General features: G+C 38.7%; 1 protein-coding gene across 3 annotated transcripts in view; it reads left to right on the forward strand.

Annotated features, from left to right (window-relative positions):
* MPDZ (multiple PDZ domain crumbs cell polarity complex component) overlaps window positions 1-19,317 on the forward strand; it is a 95,078-nt gene that overhangs the window by 20,949 nt on the left and 54,812 nt on the right. For 2 of the 3 annotated variants that reach the window (XM_075138423.1, XM_075138424.1), the window contains exons 9-18: window positions 1,905-1,993; window positions 3,684-3,879; window positions 5,199-5,288; window positions 7,293-7,372; window positions 8,605-8,751; window positions 9,379-9,546; window positions 10,581-10,766; window positions 13,848-14,057; window positions 15,683-15,799; window positions 18,334-18,492. In XM_075138423.1, the coding sequence (XP_074994524.1) occupies window positions 1,905-1,993; window positions 3,684-3,879; window positions 5,199-5,288; window positions 7,293-7,372; window positions 8,605-8,751; window positions 9,379-9,546; window positions 10,581-10,766; window positions 13,848-14,057; window positions 15,683-15,799; window positions 18,334-18,492 (1,442 nt within the window). The remainder of the gene's footprint in view (window positions 1-1,904; window positions 1,994-3,683; window positions 3,880-5,198; window positions 5,289-7,292; window positions 7,373-8,604; window positions 8,752-9,378; window positions 9,547-10,580; window positions 10,767-13,847; window positions 14,058-15,682; window positions 15,800-18,333; window positions 18,493-19,317) is intronic. The other variant, XM_075138425.1, reaches the window with a different exon arrangement.

Raw genomic sequence — 19,317 nt, forward strand, 5'->3', positions numbered from 1 at the left:
CCAGAGAAGCAGCACTAAAACTACTGGACGGCAAGCTCTGTGGCTGAATCTTTCATGAATGACAAATAGCAACTTGTCATGTTACCTTACAGCTGGTACAGGATATAAAAACACTTGGAAGTTAGTAAGACCAACCATTTAATTATTCACAAAACCTGGTGTGCTGGGTTTGGCTGGAGTAGAGTTAATTTTCTTCATAGCAGCTTGTATGGGGCTATGTTTTGGATTTGTGCTGAAAACAGTGTTGATAACAGGGATGTTTCGTCACTGCTGAGCAGTGCTTACACAGAGTCAAGGCCTTTTCTGCTCCTCACCCCACCCCACCAGCGAGCAGGCTGGGCGTGCACAAGAAGCTGGAAGGGGACACAGCTGGGACAGCTGACCCCAATTGGCCAAAGGGATATCCCATACCATATGACGTCGTGCTCAGCAATAAAACTAGGGGGGAGGTTGACGGGGAGGCCGCTGCTCGGGGACTGGCTGGGCCTCGGTGGTGAGCAGTGGTTTTCATTTGCATCGCGTGTCTTTCATGGGTTGTATTTCTCTGTTATTTTCCTTTTCGTTACAATTTATTATTATTATTACTATTATTTTATTTTATTTCAATTATTAAACTGTTTGTATCTCAACCGAGGAGTTTTCTCACTTTTACCCTGCCAGTTCTCTTCCCTCATCCCGCGGGGGGCAGGGGAGTGAGTGAGTGGCTGTGTGGTCAGTTGCCAGCTGAGGTTAAACCACGACAACTTGGAAAAGAACAAATCAAGAAAAAACAGAAAGGAATTGTCAACGTTGTGACTTAAATATATTTGTAGTGTTATTCTTCCTAAGCTGAATATAGTAATTAGAGCAAAACATAGATTTAGCCCTCCTTCCTGCTGACTTCTGTCGTATTGAGGCCCAGTAAAAGATGAGTTTCAGGTCTGCAGAGGCACTACGGTGACTTGACAGTTGTTAAACCCCATTTTGTTGTGGATTATCTTCCCATCAAATGTATTCATTTAAGAGAATTAGAACATCTGTAGAGAGAAAGTAGATTCTGTTAAGATTTCTGATACTGATGTTGCAGGCCTGTGACCCTCAGACCTGATTTCATGCTGGTTCATGCTAGTATGTTTCTCAATTTCATGTATACTATGCAGTATGTGCACATTGGAACTCCGTAGATTTTCACTTTACTGAGCTGTTGAAGTTGTTTCAAATTCTAGTGTGTTTTTCCTAAAAAGGATTTCTTTTTGTAAAATGTCCCTTCTGTAGGTGTTTTACATATATGACTTTTCCTTCTGATTCAAAATCAGTAACTGTCTAAAATGGTTCTGTTTTGGGGTTTGTTTTTTTTTTCTTTTATGTCTTTTTTTTTTTAATTGGATCAAATACTGACTTACAGCTCTAGTTAAAAGCTGGTTCAAATGTAAGTTGTAGTCCTGCTTGCTTTAATTTTCTTTGTATATCCAAGCATGCATTTTCTTAAGCAGTTATTAAGTACATAGTAAATACAGAATTTACCAGGTTAGTGTACTCAAACTGAATTTTCTGTCCTGCTGTTTTAAATCTGACCAAGAGTCAGAGATGTGGTTTTTGTTGATGCTGATTTCAACATTTAGATTAAAATAAGTTAGAATATTTATTCTTTTGCAGCAAGAGTTGGGAAATTGGCATTGTAAGATTTTGAATGAAATCTGGTCCAACGCAAGCTGGCATTAATCAGGCTCATCCTTTAGGAAAATAATAATATATGGTCTACTGAAAGCATATACTTGATGATTCTTTACTTATCTTACCTGGAGATTGTGTTTTCTATCTTTTTCTCCCTTTGGCTGGTGGCATTGGTTGGAGATTATTGTAGATCATTTAAATTGTTTCTTAATATGTTAGTTAATTTAATTTTATCTATTTCTTCATCCCAGAACCTTCTGGTATCTTTGTGAAAAGCATTACAAAAGGCAGTGCTGTTGAACATGATGGCAGAATCCATGTGGGAGATCAAATTATAGTTGTAAGTAAACACAGAAAGAAATGAGATTGCTTATCTGCAAAACTTTACTTTTTTAAGTTGTAAAAAAATGCTCAGATAGTACATACCTCAAACATTTAGGATTGGTGTTGAAATGTTAAGTCCTTTTTTTGACTGAGTATTCGATCACATTATCTTTCTGATTTTATTACCTGTGTGTAACTTGTGTTTCTTAAGAAAATCTGTGTTGTATGCGTGTATCTTATTAGTAGGATATTGGAGACTGCTTAGTAAAGGCAAAGTTTCTAAGTTGGATTCAAATTAAGCAACTGATTTTTAGAAATATGTCATTAAAGTGTTAGATGCTCAGAGAGAGAAGAAAATTTTCATGCATAAAATGTTAGTTGTGTGGTGAAAGTTACGTCATGAATGCACGAACTGCATTTTTGTGGCTGTCATAGATCTGGCCTTGCATTTGTGCGAAGGCATCACTAAGAACAAGTTACGATCTCTCTTCAGGAATAAGTGTGCCTGCATGTTTATATGTGGAAGTATATATGGTTTTTATAATGATTTAAATCGTGAGTACAAATGGCTAAAATGGATTATTCCAAAGTTTGATTTCTTCTTCTACTGCAGATGCAGAAGGAGAAAAAGATTTGTGTGACCTCAGACAAGAGAATAATAAACGTTTTTTAAATATGGTTTGCTTACATGTGGAGGAAAAATTAAATAAGCCCAGCTCATTTTAAATTACTTTATATTTAGAAGAGCACCAGAGTTGGAGGAAGTTCAGAGAAGGGCAACAGAATGATTAAGGGTCCAGGGGGAGTCATTCTTCATGCAGGAGGAATTAAAATAACGGAATATGTGTAGATAGACTGAAACAGCTACAGGAGTCAAGGAATATAGTATTGTTAGAAGTATTTCAGAAATAAAAGGCACTGAGGGGTGAGACGGAGAAAGAATAGGATAATACGGAGTTTGTAGGGAGAAGAAGAATAAAAAGTGGGGTGTACTAGGAATAATGGGATGAAATTGAGCAATGCCAAAGCCTTGAGTTTCAGGAAAAAACCCTGAGTTAATGAGATAATGGAGTAGCTTCAAACAGAAGAGGCCAAAATCTTGTTCTTTAGAATATTAAAATGACGGACCAGGGATAACGTCTGGCTGGCTGGGACAGTGTTTGATTGGGAAATTGGACTTCATGGTGTTCAGTAGTAGAGTTCCCTGTGTCTGAGGTTATGTAGCCTCATAATGGCTGTGCTCTGTAGTTCTTTCTGCCACAGTGGACGGATATGTCTCTCCTCACCCTACCCTCCCCAGCTCTCCTGGCCATAGCTGTGTTGGTTTATTGACCCAGTATTTTCTCCTCGGAGGTGGGTCGGCTGAAGCGGTCGAGCAGGCAGGCCGCACAACATGCCCCACACAGCACGTGCTGTGTCCTCTTGCACCTTGCAGAGCAGATCTGCCTGGCCCCACCGTGGTAGGCACCTAAAGCATTTCTCCCTACTTTGCTGTGGTATTGGTTGTTACCTAGCTGTGGGGCACTTCAGTGAAAGTGCTTAAGCGTATCCAATGTCGTTAAGTCGTCCAGGCTTTTGTTTTTGTCCCTCCACTTGCTTTGTGCTCAGGCTAACAGATGCTGAGTGCTCACCATATTATGTTGCCCTGGACATTTTTTTTTTCCTGGGTGGTGTCGTGTGGGCTGAAAAGCTGCTTAATCCTGCAGGTGGATGGAACAAATCTTCAGGGTTTTACTAACCAGCAAGCAGTTGACGTTTTGCGGCACACGGGACAAACGGTTCGGCTCACTTTGATCAGAAGAGGGCTTAAGCAGGAAAATCATATTCAGCCCCAGGAGGACTTCAATGCTGCTGTTGAAAAGGACTTACTGTTCCAAACAATGGATAGTAGCACAGCCAAAGGTAATTAAAACTGGCTTTGCTTTAAAGTTGGCTTGAAACATTTTTCTTCTCAATTGCAAACTGGAAATAAAACGGGCCAGATTCATTCTGGGTAGCTATTACTGATGGCAGAGCTGCTGTACATGAGGGGAGAATTTGGTCTACTATGGTTTGATTAATCTTTTAGACACAGTGGTATTATTTGCTACATTTTCAAAGTGAGTGTTGAAAGCTCTGCACTGCATTGCACTTCTGGCTGAATTACTTCAAGACTTTGATCCTGCAAATCTTCAAATGGTAAGAAGCCAGTGAATGTTTTATTCGTGCTCAAGGGTGAGAGCTGCATTCAAGAGCAAGCAAAGAGATACCCTCCACAATGAGCAAAAGCAAGTCTCGGTTCCTTTCACTCTTGTGTGTCAGTGTCACAAGCTTGAGGTATGAGAGGAGTGGCCTATATCTAGAGGTAATTAATAATCTGATAGGGCATTAACTATATACAAAGTTCAGAAGCCAATGACCAATATTAGTTTTGCTGCTAATGAGATGAGATTAGTGAAGCTTAATCTTATACTGTGCACATCTTGAAGTAGATGTGCCAGATCTTGAAAGTCGGTGTGTTTGAACGGAATATCTGCACAGAGGCTGGATGCACAGATCTTTTTCAGCTACTTGTGTTACAGGTTGATGTCAGCAGAAGTATATCACAACTCATAGACTGAGGCATAATCCCCACCTCGCACAAGATTTTGAAAGACACAGTAGTGTGTTATCTGTATGGCATCCTCTCATTCTCACCTTTAGAAAAAATTACAGAGGAAATGCTCAGAAAGTGCTGTTTCTCCATCCTAGAGCTGTTCAGGACAGCTGACAGCCAGCAACATACCTAACAGAACTTTGTGGTAGGAGAGGCTTTCTCCAAGTGAAAAGTCTGTCAGGTATGCAGGCCTCCAAGTCTGTAGCATTTTCGTTTTTCAGCACAGTATTGAATTGCACAAAGGAAAGGAAAGGAAGGAAAACAAAAGGTAATACAAGGGTACTAAAGAATGTTACATTTTTTCCAGTAACTTTTCTTTCAATCATAGAGATGCAGCTACTGATAGTCGTGCTTTTTTTTTTTCTTGTTTCATTGAAAAATTCACTGGAGAAGGCAAAACATTAACAGAAAACAAAATGTCTTTAAAATATGGCATTTCTTCTGGGCCCCTCAAACCAGATTCCATTTGCCAAATATGGATCCTCTGAAGTCCAGTGGAAGGGAGAGTCAGTGCCTGAGGCATGCCTGTGAGCTTGATGAATATTACAACACATAAAATAGCTGAAAAGGCTTCTTTTTTTTCCAGATAACAGTGAAATAGAACAGGGATCCCCATCACTGTCATGCAGTGCCAGTGTGGTAAATATGGGAGAGGACGTGAAACAACAGGAAGCAGGTTCGCAACGTTTACTATTTTATTCTGTGAAAATGCACTTGGATGTGCTTACACAAAGATCAAGTGTTTTGTGTGCCTTTCCGTCTCCAGTGTGCTGTGTAGCTGAGGTACAGCTAGAAAGAGAAAGTAATCACACATATAAGCATGTACTCTTCAGTGCTGTAAGATCATTGACTATTGTATGTCTCTGAAAATAATTGTGTCAAAGATGTGACATGAAGCAGTCTGCTTTTGCTACATGCTCAGCCCTCTTTTAATAGTTTTGTATTTCTACTTTGATTAGTCTAGTTGTGTATTCAACTTTCTCCCTCCTCATTCCCCAACATGCCTTATCTTTATAGCTGTCTCAGGCGCCCAGCTACAGTTGCAGGACTTTTACATCTTGCGATAAACTTCCTTTTCACAAATTCCTGAGCTTGCATTCATTTCAGTCTGTGTTCTCTGATAGTATTTGAAATTCAGTCAGTTCTGGTGTACTGATATGCTCTGACATTTCCCATGCTCTTTGTGGAAATTCTTATTTTCTAATAAATATTTTCATTTCCCTCTTGAGCTGTTAGGGCGCTGTGTTGCATTTCAGAAGTCCTATGTGATGATATGTTTTCCAGATTGAGACAGCAATTGATGTGTTTTCTAACATTTTCCTGCTTCCAGAGCTAGAGGGGAACTGAAAAGCATCACCCATATGAGTTCTGCAATATGTATCTTTTCATAACTCATGCTTTTCATTATCCTGGGTAGCTGAAGAATTTCTTTTTAACATCTTTCCTTCAGATACTGCAAGGTCTCTGCTTTGGGGAAAGTATTGTCATATTTGAATGCTGCATAACACCTGGCTTTATTTTTAGTAATGTTTCTTAGCAATGACTAGATTTAAAACACTGTCTTTAACACTGTCCCTTTAAATTTTTACTAAAAGTCAGTGGGAGTTGGGAACTTGATCTTGTAATGAAGATTCTAGTCTTCGCCAGTGATGAGCATTCAGATCTGAAGAGTTTATTTTCATACTTACTGTAGGCACAGCACAGACGATGGACCTTGAATATGTCGGGTCCTGTTAAATCTGCTGTGTTTGCTGACTGTTGCATCTAAATTACTGCTTTTTATTGTTTCCCTGCCCTAGAATCTAAACAGTGTGAATGAGGGGAAAATGAGCAGGAGGAAACATTTCTCTGTTTTTTCAACCTGCAGATAAACTTTCAATCAAGTGAAAAGTTGCTGCAGTTTGCTGCCTAGCCTGTCATTGTATTTTTCACAGCATCATTACTTTTCTCCCCTCCTTCCCTTCCAATTTCATTTCTGCTCTTTAGCTATTAGAATTATTTTTCATTGTATGTGTGCATGTATGTGAATCTTACAAAAAAAAAAAAAAGAAGAGCTAGGACTTGAGTTCCTTCACTGCCCTCTAGGGCCTACAGTTTCATAAAAACTTCTACAGCTGTGCTTATACTTTTGAAAGTATGAAACCTCCAGATTTTGTTTGAAAACTTTCCTTGGACACACTCTGTAAAATGCAAGGTCTGTCCAAAAGAATCAGTATGCCGTATCACATATGTAAGTATTTCGTCCATCCCCCTGAATCAGTCTGGTCAGCCCACATTCAGTTTGGTTTAACAATGCCCGAGGCATGCATGTAACTTTTTCATTTACTTTGTGCCCATTATGTTGTAAAGTTGCATTAAATTCACTCAACACTGAGGCTAATTTAAATATGTGTCCTTTCTTCCCAGCCATTCACACCAAACTTTTTGACTGAACTTCATGTCTTTCAAAATACACAGTTAGTTTTGCAGGGGTGGGATCTAATACTACTTCGCAAGTTTTTCGTCTGGTAAATTCAAGCCTGGTGAGACAAAACATGTCAAGTTTTTAGTAAGATTTAGGAGAGTTCTGGCATCACGGGAATGATTGTGTAGTCGTGTATGGTCCATATACTTTTATCAGTTACAGGAATAGACAGGACGTTTTACTTTTTGTCACAGTAATCTCAGACATAACGTTTAGATTTCCAGCTAAATACTACAGAAGAAGCGGCTACGAAGGCAAAGTGGCAGAGGATTATGGGTTCGAATTATGAAATAGTGGTAGGTAAACTTTGATTACTATTACTAAATGCCCTTTGATCTGTCCACCTATTATGTTGCTAACATGCAGATACAGATATGTTTGTATTTAATTTGTTCCTTTATTTATAAAAATCATACATATGCTCCTTAATCTGTTGAGATTATTTTGTTTTGATTATAAATTTTGAATATATATATTTTTCTGTATTGATTTTAGCAAAATAATCACAGGCCTCTGAGGTTACTGTGCCTATGAGTATTGTTTCACAGATTTCCTAGCTTCAAGAGGATAAATGTGTATTAGAGGAAAAAATAATATTTAAGGTGAACTTCAAAACTCCCTACATTAGCCAGAATTTGAAGCTAGTGCTTGAAACATCCTACCCATTCTGCATACTGAATGAATTGTTTGATGTCATGATCTAAATAATGCATAGGACATTTACTGTAGATGCAGTTGAAAAGCAGTATCTGAGTTTAGGACTTTATTTCAAAATCATATGCCAGAGCTGTAGTCTCTGCAAAAGTATGTATTATTAGATATATTGTTGTCATATACCGTTCTCACTTGTTTATGCTGAAATGGTATGTGGTCAAAGTTTCAGTTTTTACCTGACTGTCCTCTGATCCAAGCATTTGTCACATTTTTAGACAAATGCATTGCAGAGCCTCTTCCCCATCTGGCATAGATCATATTGGATTGGGCTGTGTTTCAGTTTCTTCTTGCTTAAGGGACTTTTCTTGTTCTTGCTTAAGAGTCTGAAGCACCACATAAAGGCAGGTAAAAGAGTAGGTCTGTGAAGCTGACTTTCTGTCTACATGCATGGGGCAACATAGTCATGTCAGTCCAGACAGGATGTTCTGATCTGTTGTGATTCCTGGATAACACTCTGTGAATCTGTAACAGTAGTTTCCTTTCCAGAATAGTCTACTATTTTGTGATAGTGTAACTGTCACTAAATGTAGTCGGCAGATTTTAGTTTTTATCTGGTATTTGTTTTTCCTTCGCAATGCATTTCATCTTTTTGGGAAGTTAAAGTTGGATTCTTTCTTTTAAGCTGCAGTGTTGTTGAAAAACCTAAGCTAGTAACTTTGGATGCTTTTGCAGTCTAAAAGTCTGCATTACACATGACAATATTTGTGGTTTCTCACTTCTGGAATATTCACCTCATTGTATGTAAATTGAAATGGAAAGTAACAGATACATCTGTAAATATGTCAAAAGTAACCATTTTTTAATTTTATTTTAGGTGGCTGTAGTTAACAAATTTAGCGAAAGCAGTGGGTTAGGGATAAGCCTTGAAGCTACAGTGGGACATCATTTCATCAGATCTATCTTACCAGAGGGGCCAGTTGGACAAAGCGGCAAGCTGTTCAGTGGAGATGAGCTGCTGGAAGTAAGGAAAAATACTATTTATCTTCATCTCCATTCAGTAAGATTTTTGAGCAGCTTCTGACAGCTTATGACTTTGGGAATGCAGCGTATCTAACTGCATACCAGCCGTAACCAGTAGTGCTTGAGCAGTCATTTCATATTTACTTACTCATATTTATGTGAATGCATATGCTTACCTGCATTTCTCAGCTGATAACTGATTTTTCAGATACGGTTCAAGGTCACCAAAAAAGAATACCTAGCAAAAACATTAAGATTTAATAGGAATATTCCTACAGTGAAGGGACTAAATACGTGTTTACTTTTCTAAATCATTTTCTTAGAATTAAAATGTGAATTTGGTTCACATGAATGCAAGAAACATGAAGTGACAAAGTATGTGGTGTTTGTAGGGTGGCATCACACAATTTGTGAGACTATCAATTCAGTTCAAAACCTACCTTGGTGCTGATTCTGAGCACCAAATTGAGTATAAATTAAGGATTGACAATGTCCATTAGCATATTTGGGGTTTTTTTTTTGATTTGTTTTGTTTTGTTAAATCAGATGATTAGTGGGCTGGACTTTTTTTTTTTACCCATTTTTATTCATTGTACTTCTAAACACTGTGTATTTTTTATTTACTGAGGTGAATGAGATCTCTTTGCTTGGAGAAAACCACAAGGATGTGGTCAATATCTTGAAAGAACTGCCTATTAAGGTGACAATGGTGTGCTGCCGTCCAGTATCCCCCCCCATCGCTCACCCAGAAGTACTGGAGAGTCTAAGTCTATCTGAGGTTCAGCTCACAGAAAAGGTATTTTGCTTTAAAAAAATCGCTGAGAACATGACCATTTCCTTGAGAAAAATCATACAAAATTCTTGTACAAGATTAGAAAATACATTTTAATATTTTAGGACTTGAAACCAGATAAATAGAAAAAGGCAAATTATGTTCATCACCCGTACTTTAGACCAACCAGAAGATGTCAATCCTGGCAGGCCATGGGCAGAAATATTCTGCGATGCAGTTCTGTCTACCCAAGTATTTAACTTCTGTTCTGCAGGTGGGCTGTGGGGATATGGCAAACTGAACTGGGTGTTCTTTAGAATCTGAATATATTTAATCTGGTTTTGAACTTTGCTTTCTGGGTTTGTATTGTGCAGAACTGTCTGTGCACTCACTGACAGACACACTTCTGTCACTCATAAGTGCAAAGCTCTGGGCAGCCTGATGTACTAAACGTGTAGGAATGGTCTGCCGTATAGTATGCAAAGCAATAGCATTTGTATGAAAAGAGACACAGTTAATTCTGAGTTCTGGGCAAAGCACCAAATTCAGCTTATTGTTGCTAAGCTGCTTCTGGGAAACCAAGGGAAGAGAAAAGCATATATGCGTGTGTATGTATGTGTGTTCGTCTGTTTCTTTTTTTCTTTTTTTAAATATTCTGACTCCTATCAGTGCTACTGTTCGTCGTTTTCTTTTTTTAAATGTTCTGACTCCTATCAGTGCTACTATGTTTAGATCAAGGCATATTTTTAGACATACCGTTTAATAATAGATATTTCTTGTATATTTGAATACATGTACTAATGAAGTTTTCTGAAGTTTTTAGTCTGACAGAAATTCCATTTTGTAAATATTTTTTCCAGTGAGTACTTTGGTTGCTGCATAGCTATTTTGTTACAAGGGTATGTGAATTCTGTGCTAGCTTTATCAGACTTGTTTGTTAATTCTGTGTTTAGAGAAACATCACTTAGTTTTTGTCTTGCTCTTGGTGAACAGAGTTTTGTCTCTGCAGATTCACAAACATTCACATTTTATTGGTGAACATTCACTGTTTTTCTCAGGCTCACATAGAACTTGGATTCATTGGCTCCTCGGACACAGAGGGAACAGCTTTGGAAATAGTTGACGAGGGTCAGAGTGTGGAAGAGATGCAAAGCTCGTCTTTGGCGATGTGGGAAACAGAAGTACAGCACATTGAGCTGGAGAAAGGGAGTATGGGACTTGGATTTAGCATATTGGACTACCAGGTAACTTCTGCACTGCTTTCTTTGAGTAGAGGACAAAATACTTTGTATTTTTTGGATCTCACAATATGATCTAAATACATATTTTAAGGGTAAATGTTAGTGGAAGCCAAGCAGTGCAGTAAAGCTAAATGGATGTCACTACTGGTAGGCATCCCACTAGCTACATTACTTATTCATTTTACTGTATTAAAATTACAGGTTCTAATTATTACGGTAATACTGGTCCAGAAAAACAGATAATCCATAATATATTAGGGTCTTCAGAAAGCTCAGCTGCTAGCACCCCAGGGGCAATGATGTAGTCAGAATATTGAGGCATTTAGCCATGTATTTTGCACCTGCAGAGAGGTGCTTAGGGCAAGATCCAATAAAGGACTTAGGTGCTTAAAGCAGGATTTACTAAAATCCAGAACTGCAATTCTGAAATCCCTTGCTTAGTTGCTGTCTGTCCAGGACGTGCCTAAACACCCCCATTCATTTTGTGTTTGACTTGAAAATTCTCGGGTATCTCAAGCTGTGATTCTTGGTGTGTCCCAATGAACAGCTTGGTGCTTGTCTCCTGCCTGCACTTGGTCAGGATCCCAGAACAAACGTTCCTCCTGGTCCCAGTTGTCACAGTGGATAATTTTTAATCTGTTCAAAGTCAAGTAATTTCTCCCTAAGGTCAGCGTAGGCTTTTCCCCAGCTATTTGGTGGTGCTGCAGGACCCAGTATCTTCCCAGGTCTCTGCTGAACCTTGTCTCTAAGAGTATATGCATCTGGAGGTCACTTCCAGGTGGAAATTATGCCCACAGGGCACTGCTTAGAATTAATCTATGCCTCAGTAGTATTTTACGTTTGCACACTGATGGAGGTGAAGAGCAGTGTAGTTTAATAATCTGAAGGATAAAGGCATAGTCAAGTATTTGTTTTATGTAACAGTGATTACTCTTTATTGCTGTCATGGTTTAACCCCACCTAGCAACTAAGTACCACACAGCCACTCGCTCATTCCCCCCCTGGTGGGATGGGGGAGAGAATCGGAAGAGTAAAAGCGTGAAAACTCATGGGCTGAGATAAAGACAGTGTAATAGGTAAAGCAAAAGTGGCACACAGAAGCAAAGCAAACCAAGGAATTCATTCCCTACTTCCCATCGGCAGGCAGGTGTTCAGCCATCTCCAGGAAAGCAGGGCTCCATCACGTGTAACAGTTACTTGGGAAGACAAATGCCATCACTCCAAACGTCCCCCCTCCCTTCTTGTTCCCCCAGCTTTATATGCTGAGCATGACGTCATATGTTATGGAATACCCCGCTGGCCAGTTGGGTCAGCTGTCCTGGTTATGCTCCCTCCCAGCTTCTTGTGCGCCTGGCAGAGCATGGGAAGCTGAAGAGTCCTTAACTATGTAGACACTACTTAGCAACAACTAAAACATCAGTTACCAACATTCTTCTCACACTAAATCCAGAACACAGCACTATACCAGCTACTAGGAAGAAAATTAACTCTATCCCAGCCAAAACCAGGACAATTGTGTTACTCATGATGCTCTGCAGTGAGACATCATAGCTGAGCATATCACATATTTGTGATTTGTCCTATGTTCTCTCCTTTGAGATCTGGTTAAAACATTTCATTTTGTCACTGAAGTTTCTGCTTTGATCTAAGACTGTGAACAATAAGTTTACAGTGAGATTTATCTTTGTATTTTGCTGTTTCCATCAAATTTTAAATTAATTTTCAATGAACAGTGACTAAAGTTAAGGCCAGTTATGTTCATACCAATACATTCCGCATGTTCTATACAATGGCAGGCCTGTAGGAAAGTCTAGATAATTTCTTACCCCACGGAAGACTATCACATACACTAGAGAAGTGATTTTTAAAAATGTGTCATGCAGTGTCATCTAAAGCGACAGTGTAAATACTTTTTAAATTAGTAGGAAGATGTCAGTGTTCAGGCTTAAGCACTATCTCCAGCAATGCTGGTTGTATGTCCACTTCTGAAGTGTTTTATTGCTCCATGGCATTCTTCTTGCTGCATTAACTGCCATGAAGTGTTAAGGGTCGTCTTGGTGTCCCTCCCTCCCTCAACGCCTCTCTCTCACACTAGCTTTCATCAGTCTCCAAGTCCTGGGGTTTTGGGTGCTGTCTTGGTGTTGTGCATCCTTTCAGATGTACATCTTGGCATGGAAACTTGTTACAGTTGCATGCCAGTTTGTAGATGTTTGCTTTTCTCTTCCTTTTGCTATCAGTAAAGCTGGTACGTTATTACATTTCTCCTTTTTTTCTGTGCATGCACTCAAGTGAATTGCCATGTGTTGGAAGTATTAACATGTAATGATGTTCCTTCTGAATGTAATTCTATAAGAATCGTGCAAATGTGTGTACCTGTGATAATTGTTACAACAGAATCATACATTCCTGTTCTTAGTATTTGATGCTAGCGTTTTTATAAAAATCAGTGCGTTGAAGGATGCGGACTTCAAAACAGTTTTCTTTTTTAAAAGCAAAAACCACTTTGTTATGTCTTGTTGATTAGAGTGCTGTATTGATATGTTCCTGTCTCCCATAAAGTGTTTAATTAGGCATGCACAAGGACTTGCCTCTTAAAAAGTGTTTTATCAGCTGAGCAAGATCTGATGCCATGAAGAGAGTTACTGAAAATAAGCTCTTTGTTCCACCAGAGTGCACGTGTTAACTTTACCCCAGGCTCCACTGCCCAGCTGTATTCCCAAATCACTGAGTGTAAGGGAGGATGAAGTCTGCAATGCTGTCATTGCAGTAGGAAGTATTTGAATTTCTGGTGTATAATTACTCATTACAATATGAACTGCACTCTGCAATTTAGCAGTATTTTATGCTGGAGATACATGATGGGACATCACCTAGAAAGGAGTAACAATTTTCACATTTAAGAATTAAAAACAGGCAGAAGTCTAAACGTATGAGCATTCTGGACAGGAGGGTATGTTCCTGCTGAGCGTTCATCTGGAGCAGAGCTCCAACTTCTTTAATAACCCAAATCTGCATAACAATGAGCCTCTGAAGACATAAAAGAGTAAATAAAATGAAATGTTTTTCTTAATTTTATTTAATTAGGATCCTGTTGATCCAGCAAACACTGTGATTGTGATTCGCTCATTAGTTCCTGGGGGTGTGGCCGAGCAAGATGGCAGACTTCTTCCTGGAGATCGGCTTATGTTTGTCAACGATATCAACCTGGAAAATGGTAGCCTGGAGGAAGCGGTACAAGCACTGAAAGGAGCCCCAGCAGGAACAGTTAAAATAGGAGTTGCCAAACCACTGCCCGTAAGGATTTGGGAATTCGATGGGTACTTTTCATGTCATTTAAGCTGGTACATGATGATCCTGACTTCTACATAGCTGGTACAACTGAGTGTCTCAAAACATCCAGAAACTGTCTTTAACAGATTTCTGTATCTGCTTGCATGTAGGAGTGGCCTGTATAGTGTATGGCTGGTGTTGTGATTGTAGGACCTAGCATACCTGTCTTGCAGCTGAGAAAACAGCGAAGCATCTTGCAACAAGCAGTCTTTCAGGGCTGCAAGACGCCAGGCATAATTTTGTACGCTTTACAAGATTCTCTGAAGGTGTGAGCTGATGACGTAAAGTCGATTTTTTGTGGTTTGAAATTTGCCTATTCCTTTGCTTTGCATAGAATATGCAAAGACATACGCAGCCGTTGTATTTAGACTACACACTCTATGTTTAAGGAATGGTGAGTAGTCTTCAGTTCATATACCTCAAACTGGTTATTTTAGTATAGCCATAAGTAATTTCAGGCTAGATTTTAGAAGGTAGTCTGTAACAATTACAAGGAGGAGGTTGAAGGAGACCTAGGGTTACTGAGATAGTGTGTCAGTAAGGATGGTAGTGGACTAGTGTCTCTGGTGTCTTAAATTCGTATCAGTAGAATGGTGTCAGTTTAGACTTACAAAGAAGATACCTTTCACTATATTTGTAAGCCCAAGTGCAGCCTTTGGGGTTCATTTTTGCTTTTCATGAAATGATAATCTTGTAATCCTTGTGGATGGAGATATCAAATTTTCATTCATAGTGGATCTTTGTGGAGAGGGTGGGAGGGAATGGCTGATGTTTAAGTTACTAGAAACTTTACTTTTCGTAGTAAGAGGGTACTTTGTTAACTTGCTTTGTTAAATCCGTTTTTTTTCAGTGGAAACTCTCTGTTACACACTAAAATGTCCTGCGAATCAAGATTTGCATACTTAAGATGTCACTCGAAAAGAGAAAGTGCATGGGGGTTTTGTTTCTGTTCCCAGCATTTTGTAAACATTCAGCATTTGCACTTTAATATTTCACGTATTATGCTTGCCAATTAATTAAACATTGTGAATAATCACTGGCTTCTTTGCAGTACTGGACGAATGCACCTATCATCAAATTATGTTGGAAAAAGCTACTGGCTTGTAGTCAGAATTATGTTTTGTCCTCCTGAGGCTGTTCCACCCGGCAGATACAATCTTAGAACACAGACTGTGGATGCAGTCTTCCTGCCTGCTAACAAGATTACTCGGCGGCTAGCAAGGTTGTAGAGGCCTCTGCTGTTAGGCTCTTTCCCTGGTGGCAGCTCTGACAGCAGTTTTAGTATATGTTTAATAAGAGCAGAAATTGAAAATGAGTTTAGACTCAGCTGTGGGCTCTGTGGTATAGCTGGATAGGCCTTTTTCATTCCTTTGGATGTAGAGTGAGATGTGAAGCTGAATCAATTCAGGTAAATTTGAAGAAAAATAATTGTCTCTTTACCTACCCAACACTGTGGGGTTAGTGATTGAAATTACCTCTTTACTGCATTTGGAATTCATTTGCCTCTCTAAACCCCCACACATAATGTGCATTCGGCACACCCTGTGTCCTGGCCACTCATCCAACTCAGAGCTTCGTTCTTTCTGCAGCTTTCACCAGAGGAGGGCTGTGTCTCTGCTAAGGAAGATTGCTTTTTCTACACGGCCCAGTCACTTGAGGAGGAGGGGCCAGCTGATGCAGCCCTCTTCCATGCTGAGCTGGCTCTGGTTAGTGGCCCAACTTACCAAAGATTTATAAAGTCTTTGCATTTTGTAATTAAAGGGGTTGCTTTGTCACTGTTCATACTTAATTTTTAGTGTTTATTGTCACCACATCACTCATCCACCATAGCTGGGATGGATCCCCACATGGTAGAAACTGGCATCTGGAGATTTTGTCTGTTTGCATGAGCTGTGAATCTGGCCTATGATATGTTAGTTGCTGGAAAAAAAAGGAAGTATTTTACTGAGATTTTCAAAAGTGCATGGCTACCCACTTCTGCTTGCATGCACTGAGTATCCCTTTGAAAATCTCACCTTCTATAGGGGAATGTTCATGTGCTTATTTTGTAAATAAATCTCTTCGCCTATATACCATAATACAACACTTCTCTATCTTGAAAAATTTTTGGAACTCTTTGTTTTGCATGTAAGCCAGCCTTGAAAGGAATGCTGTCTGTCTTCAAAAGCTGCCAACACTTCCTCCTAATAGTATTCTTTAGACTTCAGCATCAATCAGCGATTATGAGATTTGCAAGGTCAAAGATGTTACTTGTACGAACAATGCAGCGTACCTGAGCATTCAATGCCTTACATAGCCCAGAAGTTAGCAATAAGAACTCAGATTAAAAAGACAAAGGAAATAGGACTATACAAAAAACAAACAAAAAAAACCAAAACCAGAATATAAATATATTCCAAGTGTGTCTTCTGATGGTTATTTTTACTGATCTGGGCCTGATACTGAAGTTATTTGGCCCTCATTTTCTGGGGACATGAATAGGGAAGCAGTTTCTACTAAACACCAGAACTTAATTCATTAGGAAAAAACCAAAACCAAACAAAAACCTGAAATGGATTCTTCCAAGGCAAAAATCTCTGAATTACTGATCCAGTATGTTTGCTATTTTTTCACATTTGCAGATGACAAGCTGCAAGTTTTAATAACTTCCTTTTAAACAAGACTGCCTGTTTTTTCTTCTGCAGTTTGTTGCCTTAGTACAGTAGTTAGATAATAGGATTTGCCTTATTCTCTTCATTGAGAAGAAGTATGAAGAAGCCAGATTATACATTGTAAATGTCCTTTAATTAAAGATGTGTTGAAAAGATCAGATTAAAACTTAAGTATTTAAAAATTTGACATCTGTGTGTGATTCATACAAAAAAATTGTAATTGTGAAAAAACAGTGAAAATATATTGCAGATAATATGGTTAAATTGTGAACTCTGTCAACTGTCTAATTAAATGTGCAAAATACGAAATTGAATGTGCAATCACCCCCTCAAAGATGTGTTTGCAGAGTGCACTCATGAGATACTGTTTTTCATAGATAAGTCTACACTCAGATTCTACAGGTCGTCCCCATTTTTCACAATCCTTTTTTTAGGGCATAGCTTCAGTAACACTAGTCTGGATTTTCCAGATGGGCTGAGAGTAAGTTACACCAAAGGAGCAGTTTGGATTAGCTGTTAAGTCTTTTGGGTTGAGACAATAAAAAATGGATCCTTTGTACCCCAGAAAGGATCAATATGTTGAATCACTGCAGATTGTTGCTATTGCTGTTGTGAATCTGACATAATGAATTCATAGTATAATTAACCACAGAGGTTGAAAAACAACGCCTAGATCCCATCTCTGCAGATGGGTGCACTTGGCTGTTTCATACAAGTTTACAGTATGGTCATGGCTCTGAACTCGGTGATCATTTTTGTTAGCATATAGTGCTTTCTTGAGGTCTGCTGGGGAGAAGAAATTGCAATCAAAGTGTGGTGTGTGAAGCACCATAAATTAAGTGTTTTAGGACTTAATTTTATTCTAGTATTTGAAAGTATATTAGTCTTGGAAAAAATTTTATTTCATTTAAGAAAAAAAAGGCAAAAATACTGCCTATGTCCATGTCTAGAACTCTTTTTTAAATTTTATTTCTCCTGTAAGATAGGAGAATTGTCCATATATTTCTTGTCAAATGTAAAATATTTTGGAAATAATAAAAAATCATAAATGTTGCTTGTAAATGTGTTGGAAAGCATTGCAGTTTCCAGAAGATTTTTTTTTTTACCCTTTTAAAAACAACCAAACCTACAAAGATGGGTAGAGGGAACATTCCTGATAGGTGGCACTAAGTGAAACTTAGGTTTTTTTTCAGTGCTAATTCTTATAAAAGAAAATTAAAAAGCGAAAAAAAAGCCCTAAACAAATCAAAATTTTGACACCAAGGAGTACAGCAGAATTCTCCCAACACTGCTTACTTCTATTAACAGGCATCAGCCTGCCTCAGCCCTGCAACTCATTCCAGTTGAGATTCTCTCTTTATTTCAGATATTCCTTGCAACCTCTGAAGGTGTAGTAACATGAATTGTAACTGGAAGCAGAAATTTTTCTACTGTGCTGTGCAAATATAACTTCAGTGTAGAACATGGAGGGGGAAGAAAAAAGAATTTAGTGAAGTATCAGTCAGTATGTAGCAGCTGAGGTGCATGTGTTCAGGGCTTAAGTGGTGTGAAGGTAACAGCCTGGCTGATTGAATTACTTCTGTTGTTAGGTGGACTCCGGCGAGACAGATCTGGCGGATGAGTCCACCTTTGAATCGCAGTATTCGCTAGAAAGTGACGTCTTCCAGGCTTCAATGATAGCCCTGCGTGGCAGTGCCTGTAGCGGTGAACTGAACTACGGCTTCTCTCTTCCACTGTCAACTGCCAAGGTAAAAAGGAGGATGGTTTTATTGATGACAAACTTTGATTATAAGTGTGAAAAGGCTGTATTATTAGATATAAATGTTTCATGTCATCCTGGTTCAAACTGCACTATTTGTTACCAGATGAAAGTGCAGTTTTGTTTAGGGTAGTGCAGGTGTCTTTCAGATGTCTGTGTTGAAGACAGAGGCCAGAACCTTGGATTTGTGTTTTGTATAGCCAGATAAAGTATGGTGAGATGTTTGTAGTGTTAAAGCTGTGGTGAGCGGTCTACTACAAAAACTTAATTGTTATTACTTCAAAGCATAGTAAAGAGTGGTAAAATAACTGCATTATTCTACAGTATTTTAGGTATGAAAAGCAAGAGTAAGTTTTCATCCTAAGCTTTGCTTTTATACTTCATAGTTAGTATGTTTGCTAATTCATTTACTGTGTTCTTGAATGAAATGTTCATAATGACACTGTAATTAAAAGTAAATCTGTATATATCAAGCCTCTGATGACTTAATAATTTCATTTACTGACTTTAAATAGAAGATGAGTTCTTTAAGAGTGTTACAAAGATCAGTATCTTTTTTCTTGCTGGTCACATAGCCATAATGACTTGATTGATTGTATCAGAATTGGTGTTTTGTTTCTCTCCATGGTTTTCATGCTCGTTTTTCTTGGTAATCTATAGATTTATTTCACTAATCCGGAGTCTTCCAAGGCATTTCTCCTAGCAGTCATCTTTGAAAACAACATTGTAGGGATTTCTTCCAGGGTTTGCAGTCTGTGGTCTTGAATAGAGTAGCTGCTGCTTTTTCCTCCACACCTGAGCTGCAGTAACTCCC

The sequence above is a fragment of the Calonectris borealis genome, chromosome Z (assembly GCF_964195595.1).
Source record: "Calonectris borealis chromosome Z, bCalBor7.hap1.2, whole genome shotgun sequence".
Classification (NCBI taxonomy): Eukaryota; Metazoa; Chordata; class Aves; order Procellariiformes; family Procellariidae; genus Calonectris; species Calonectris borealis.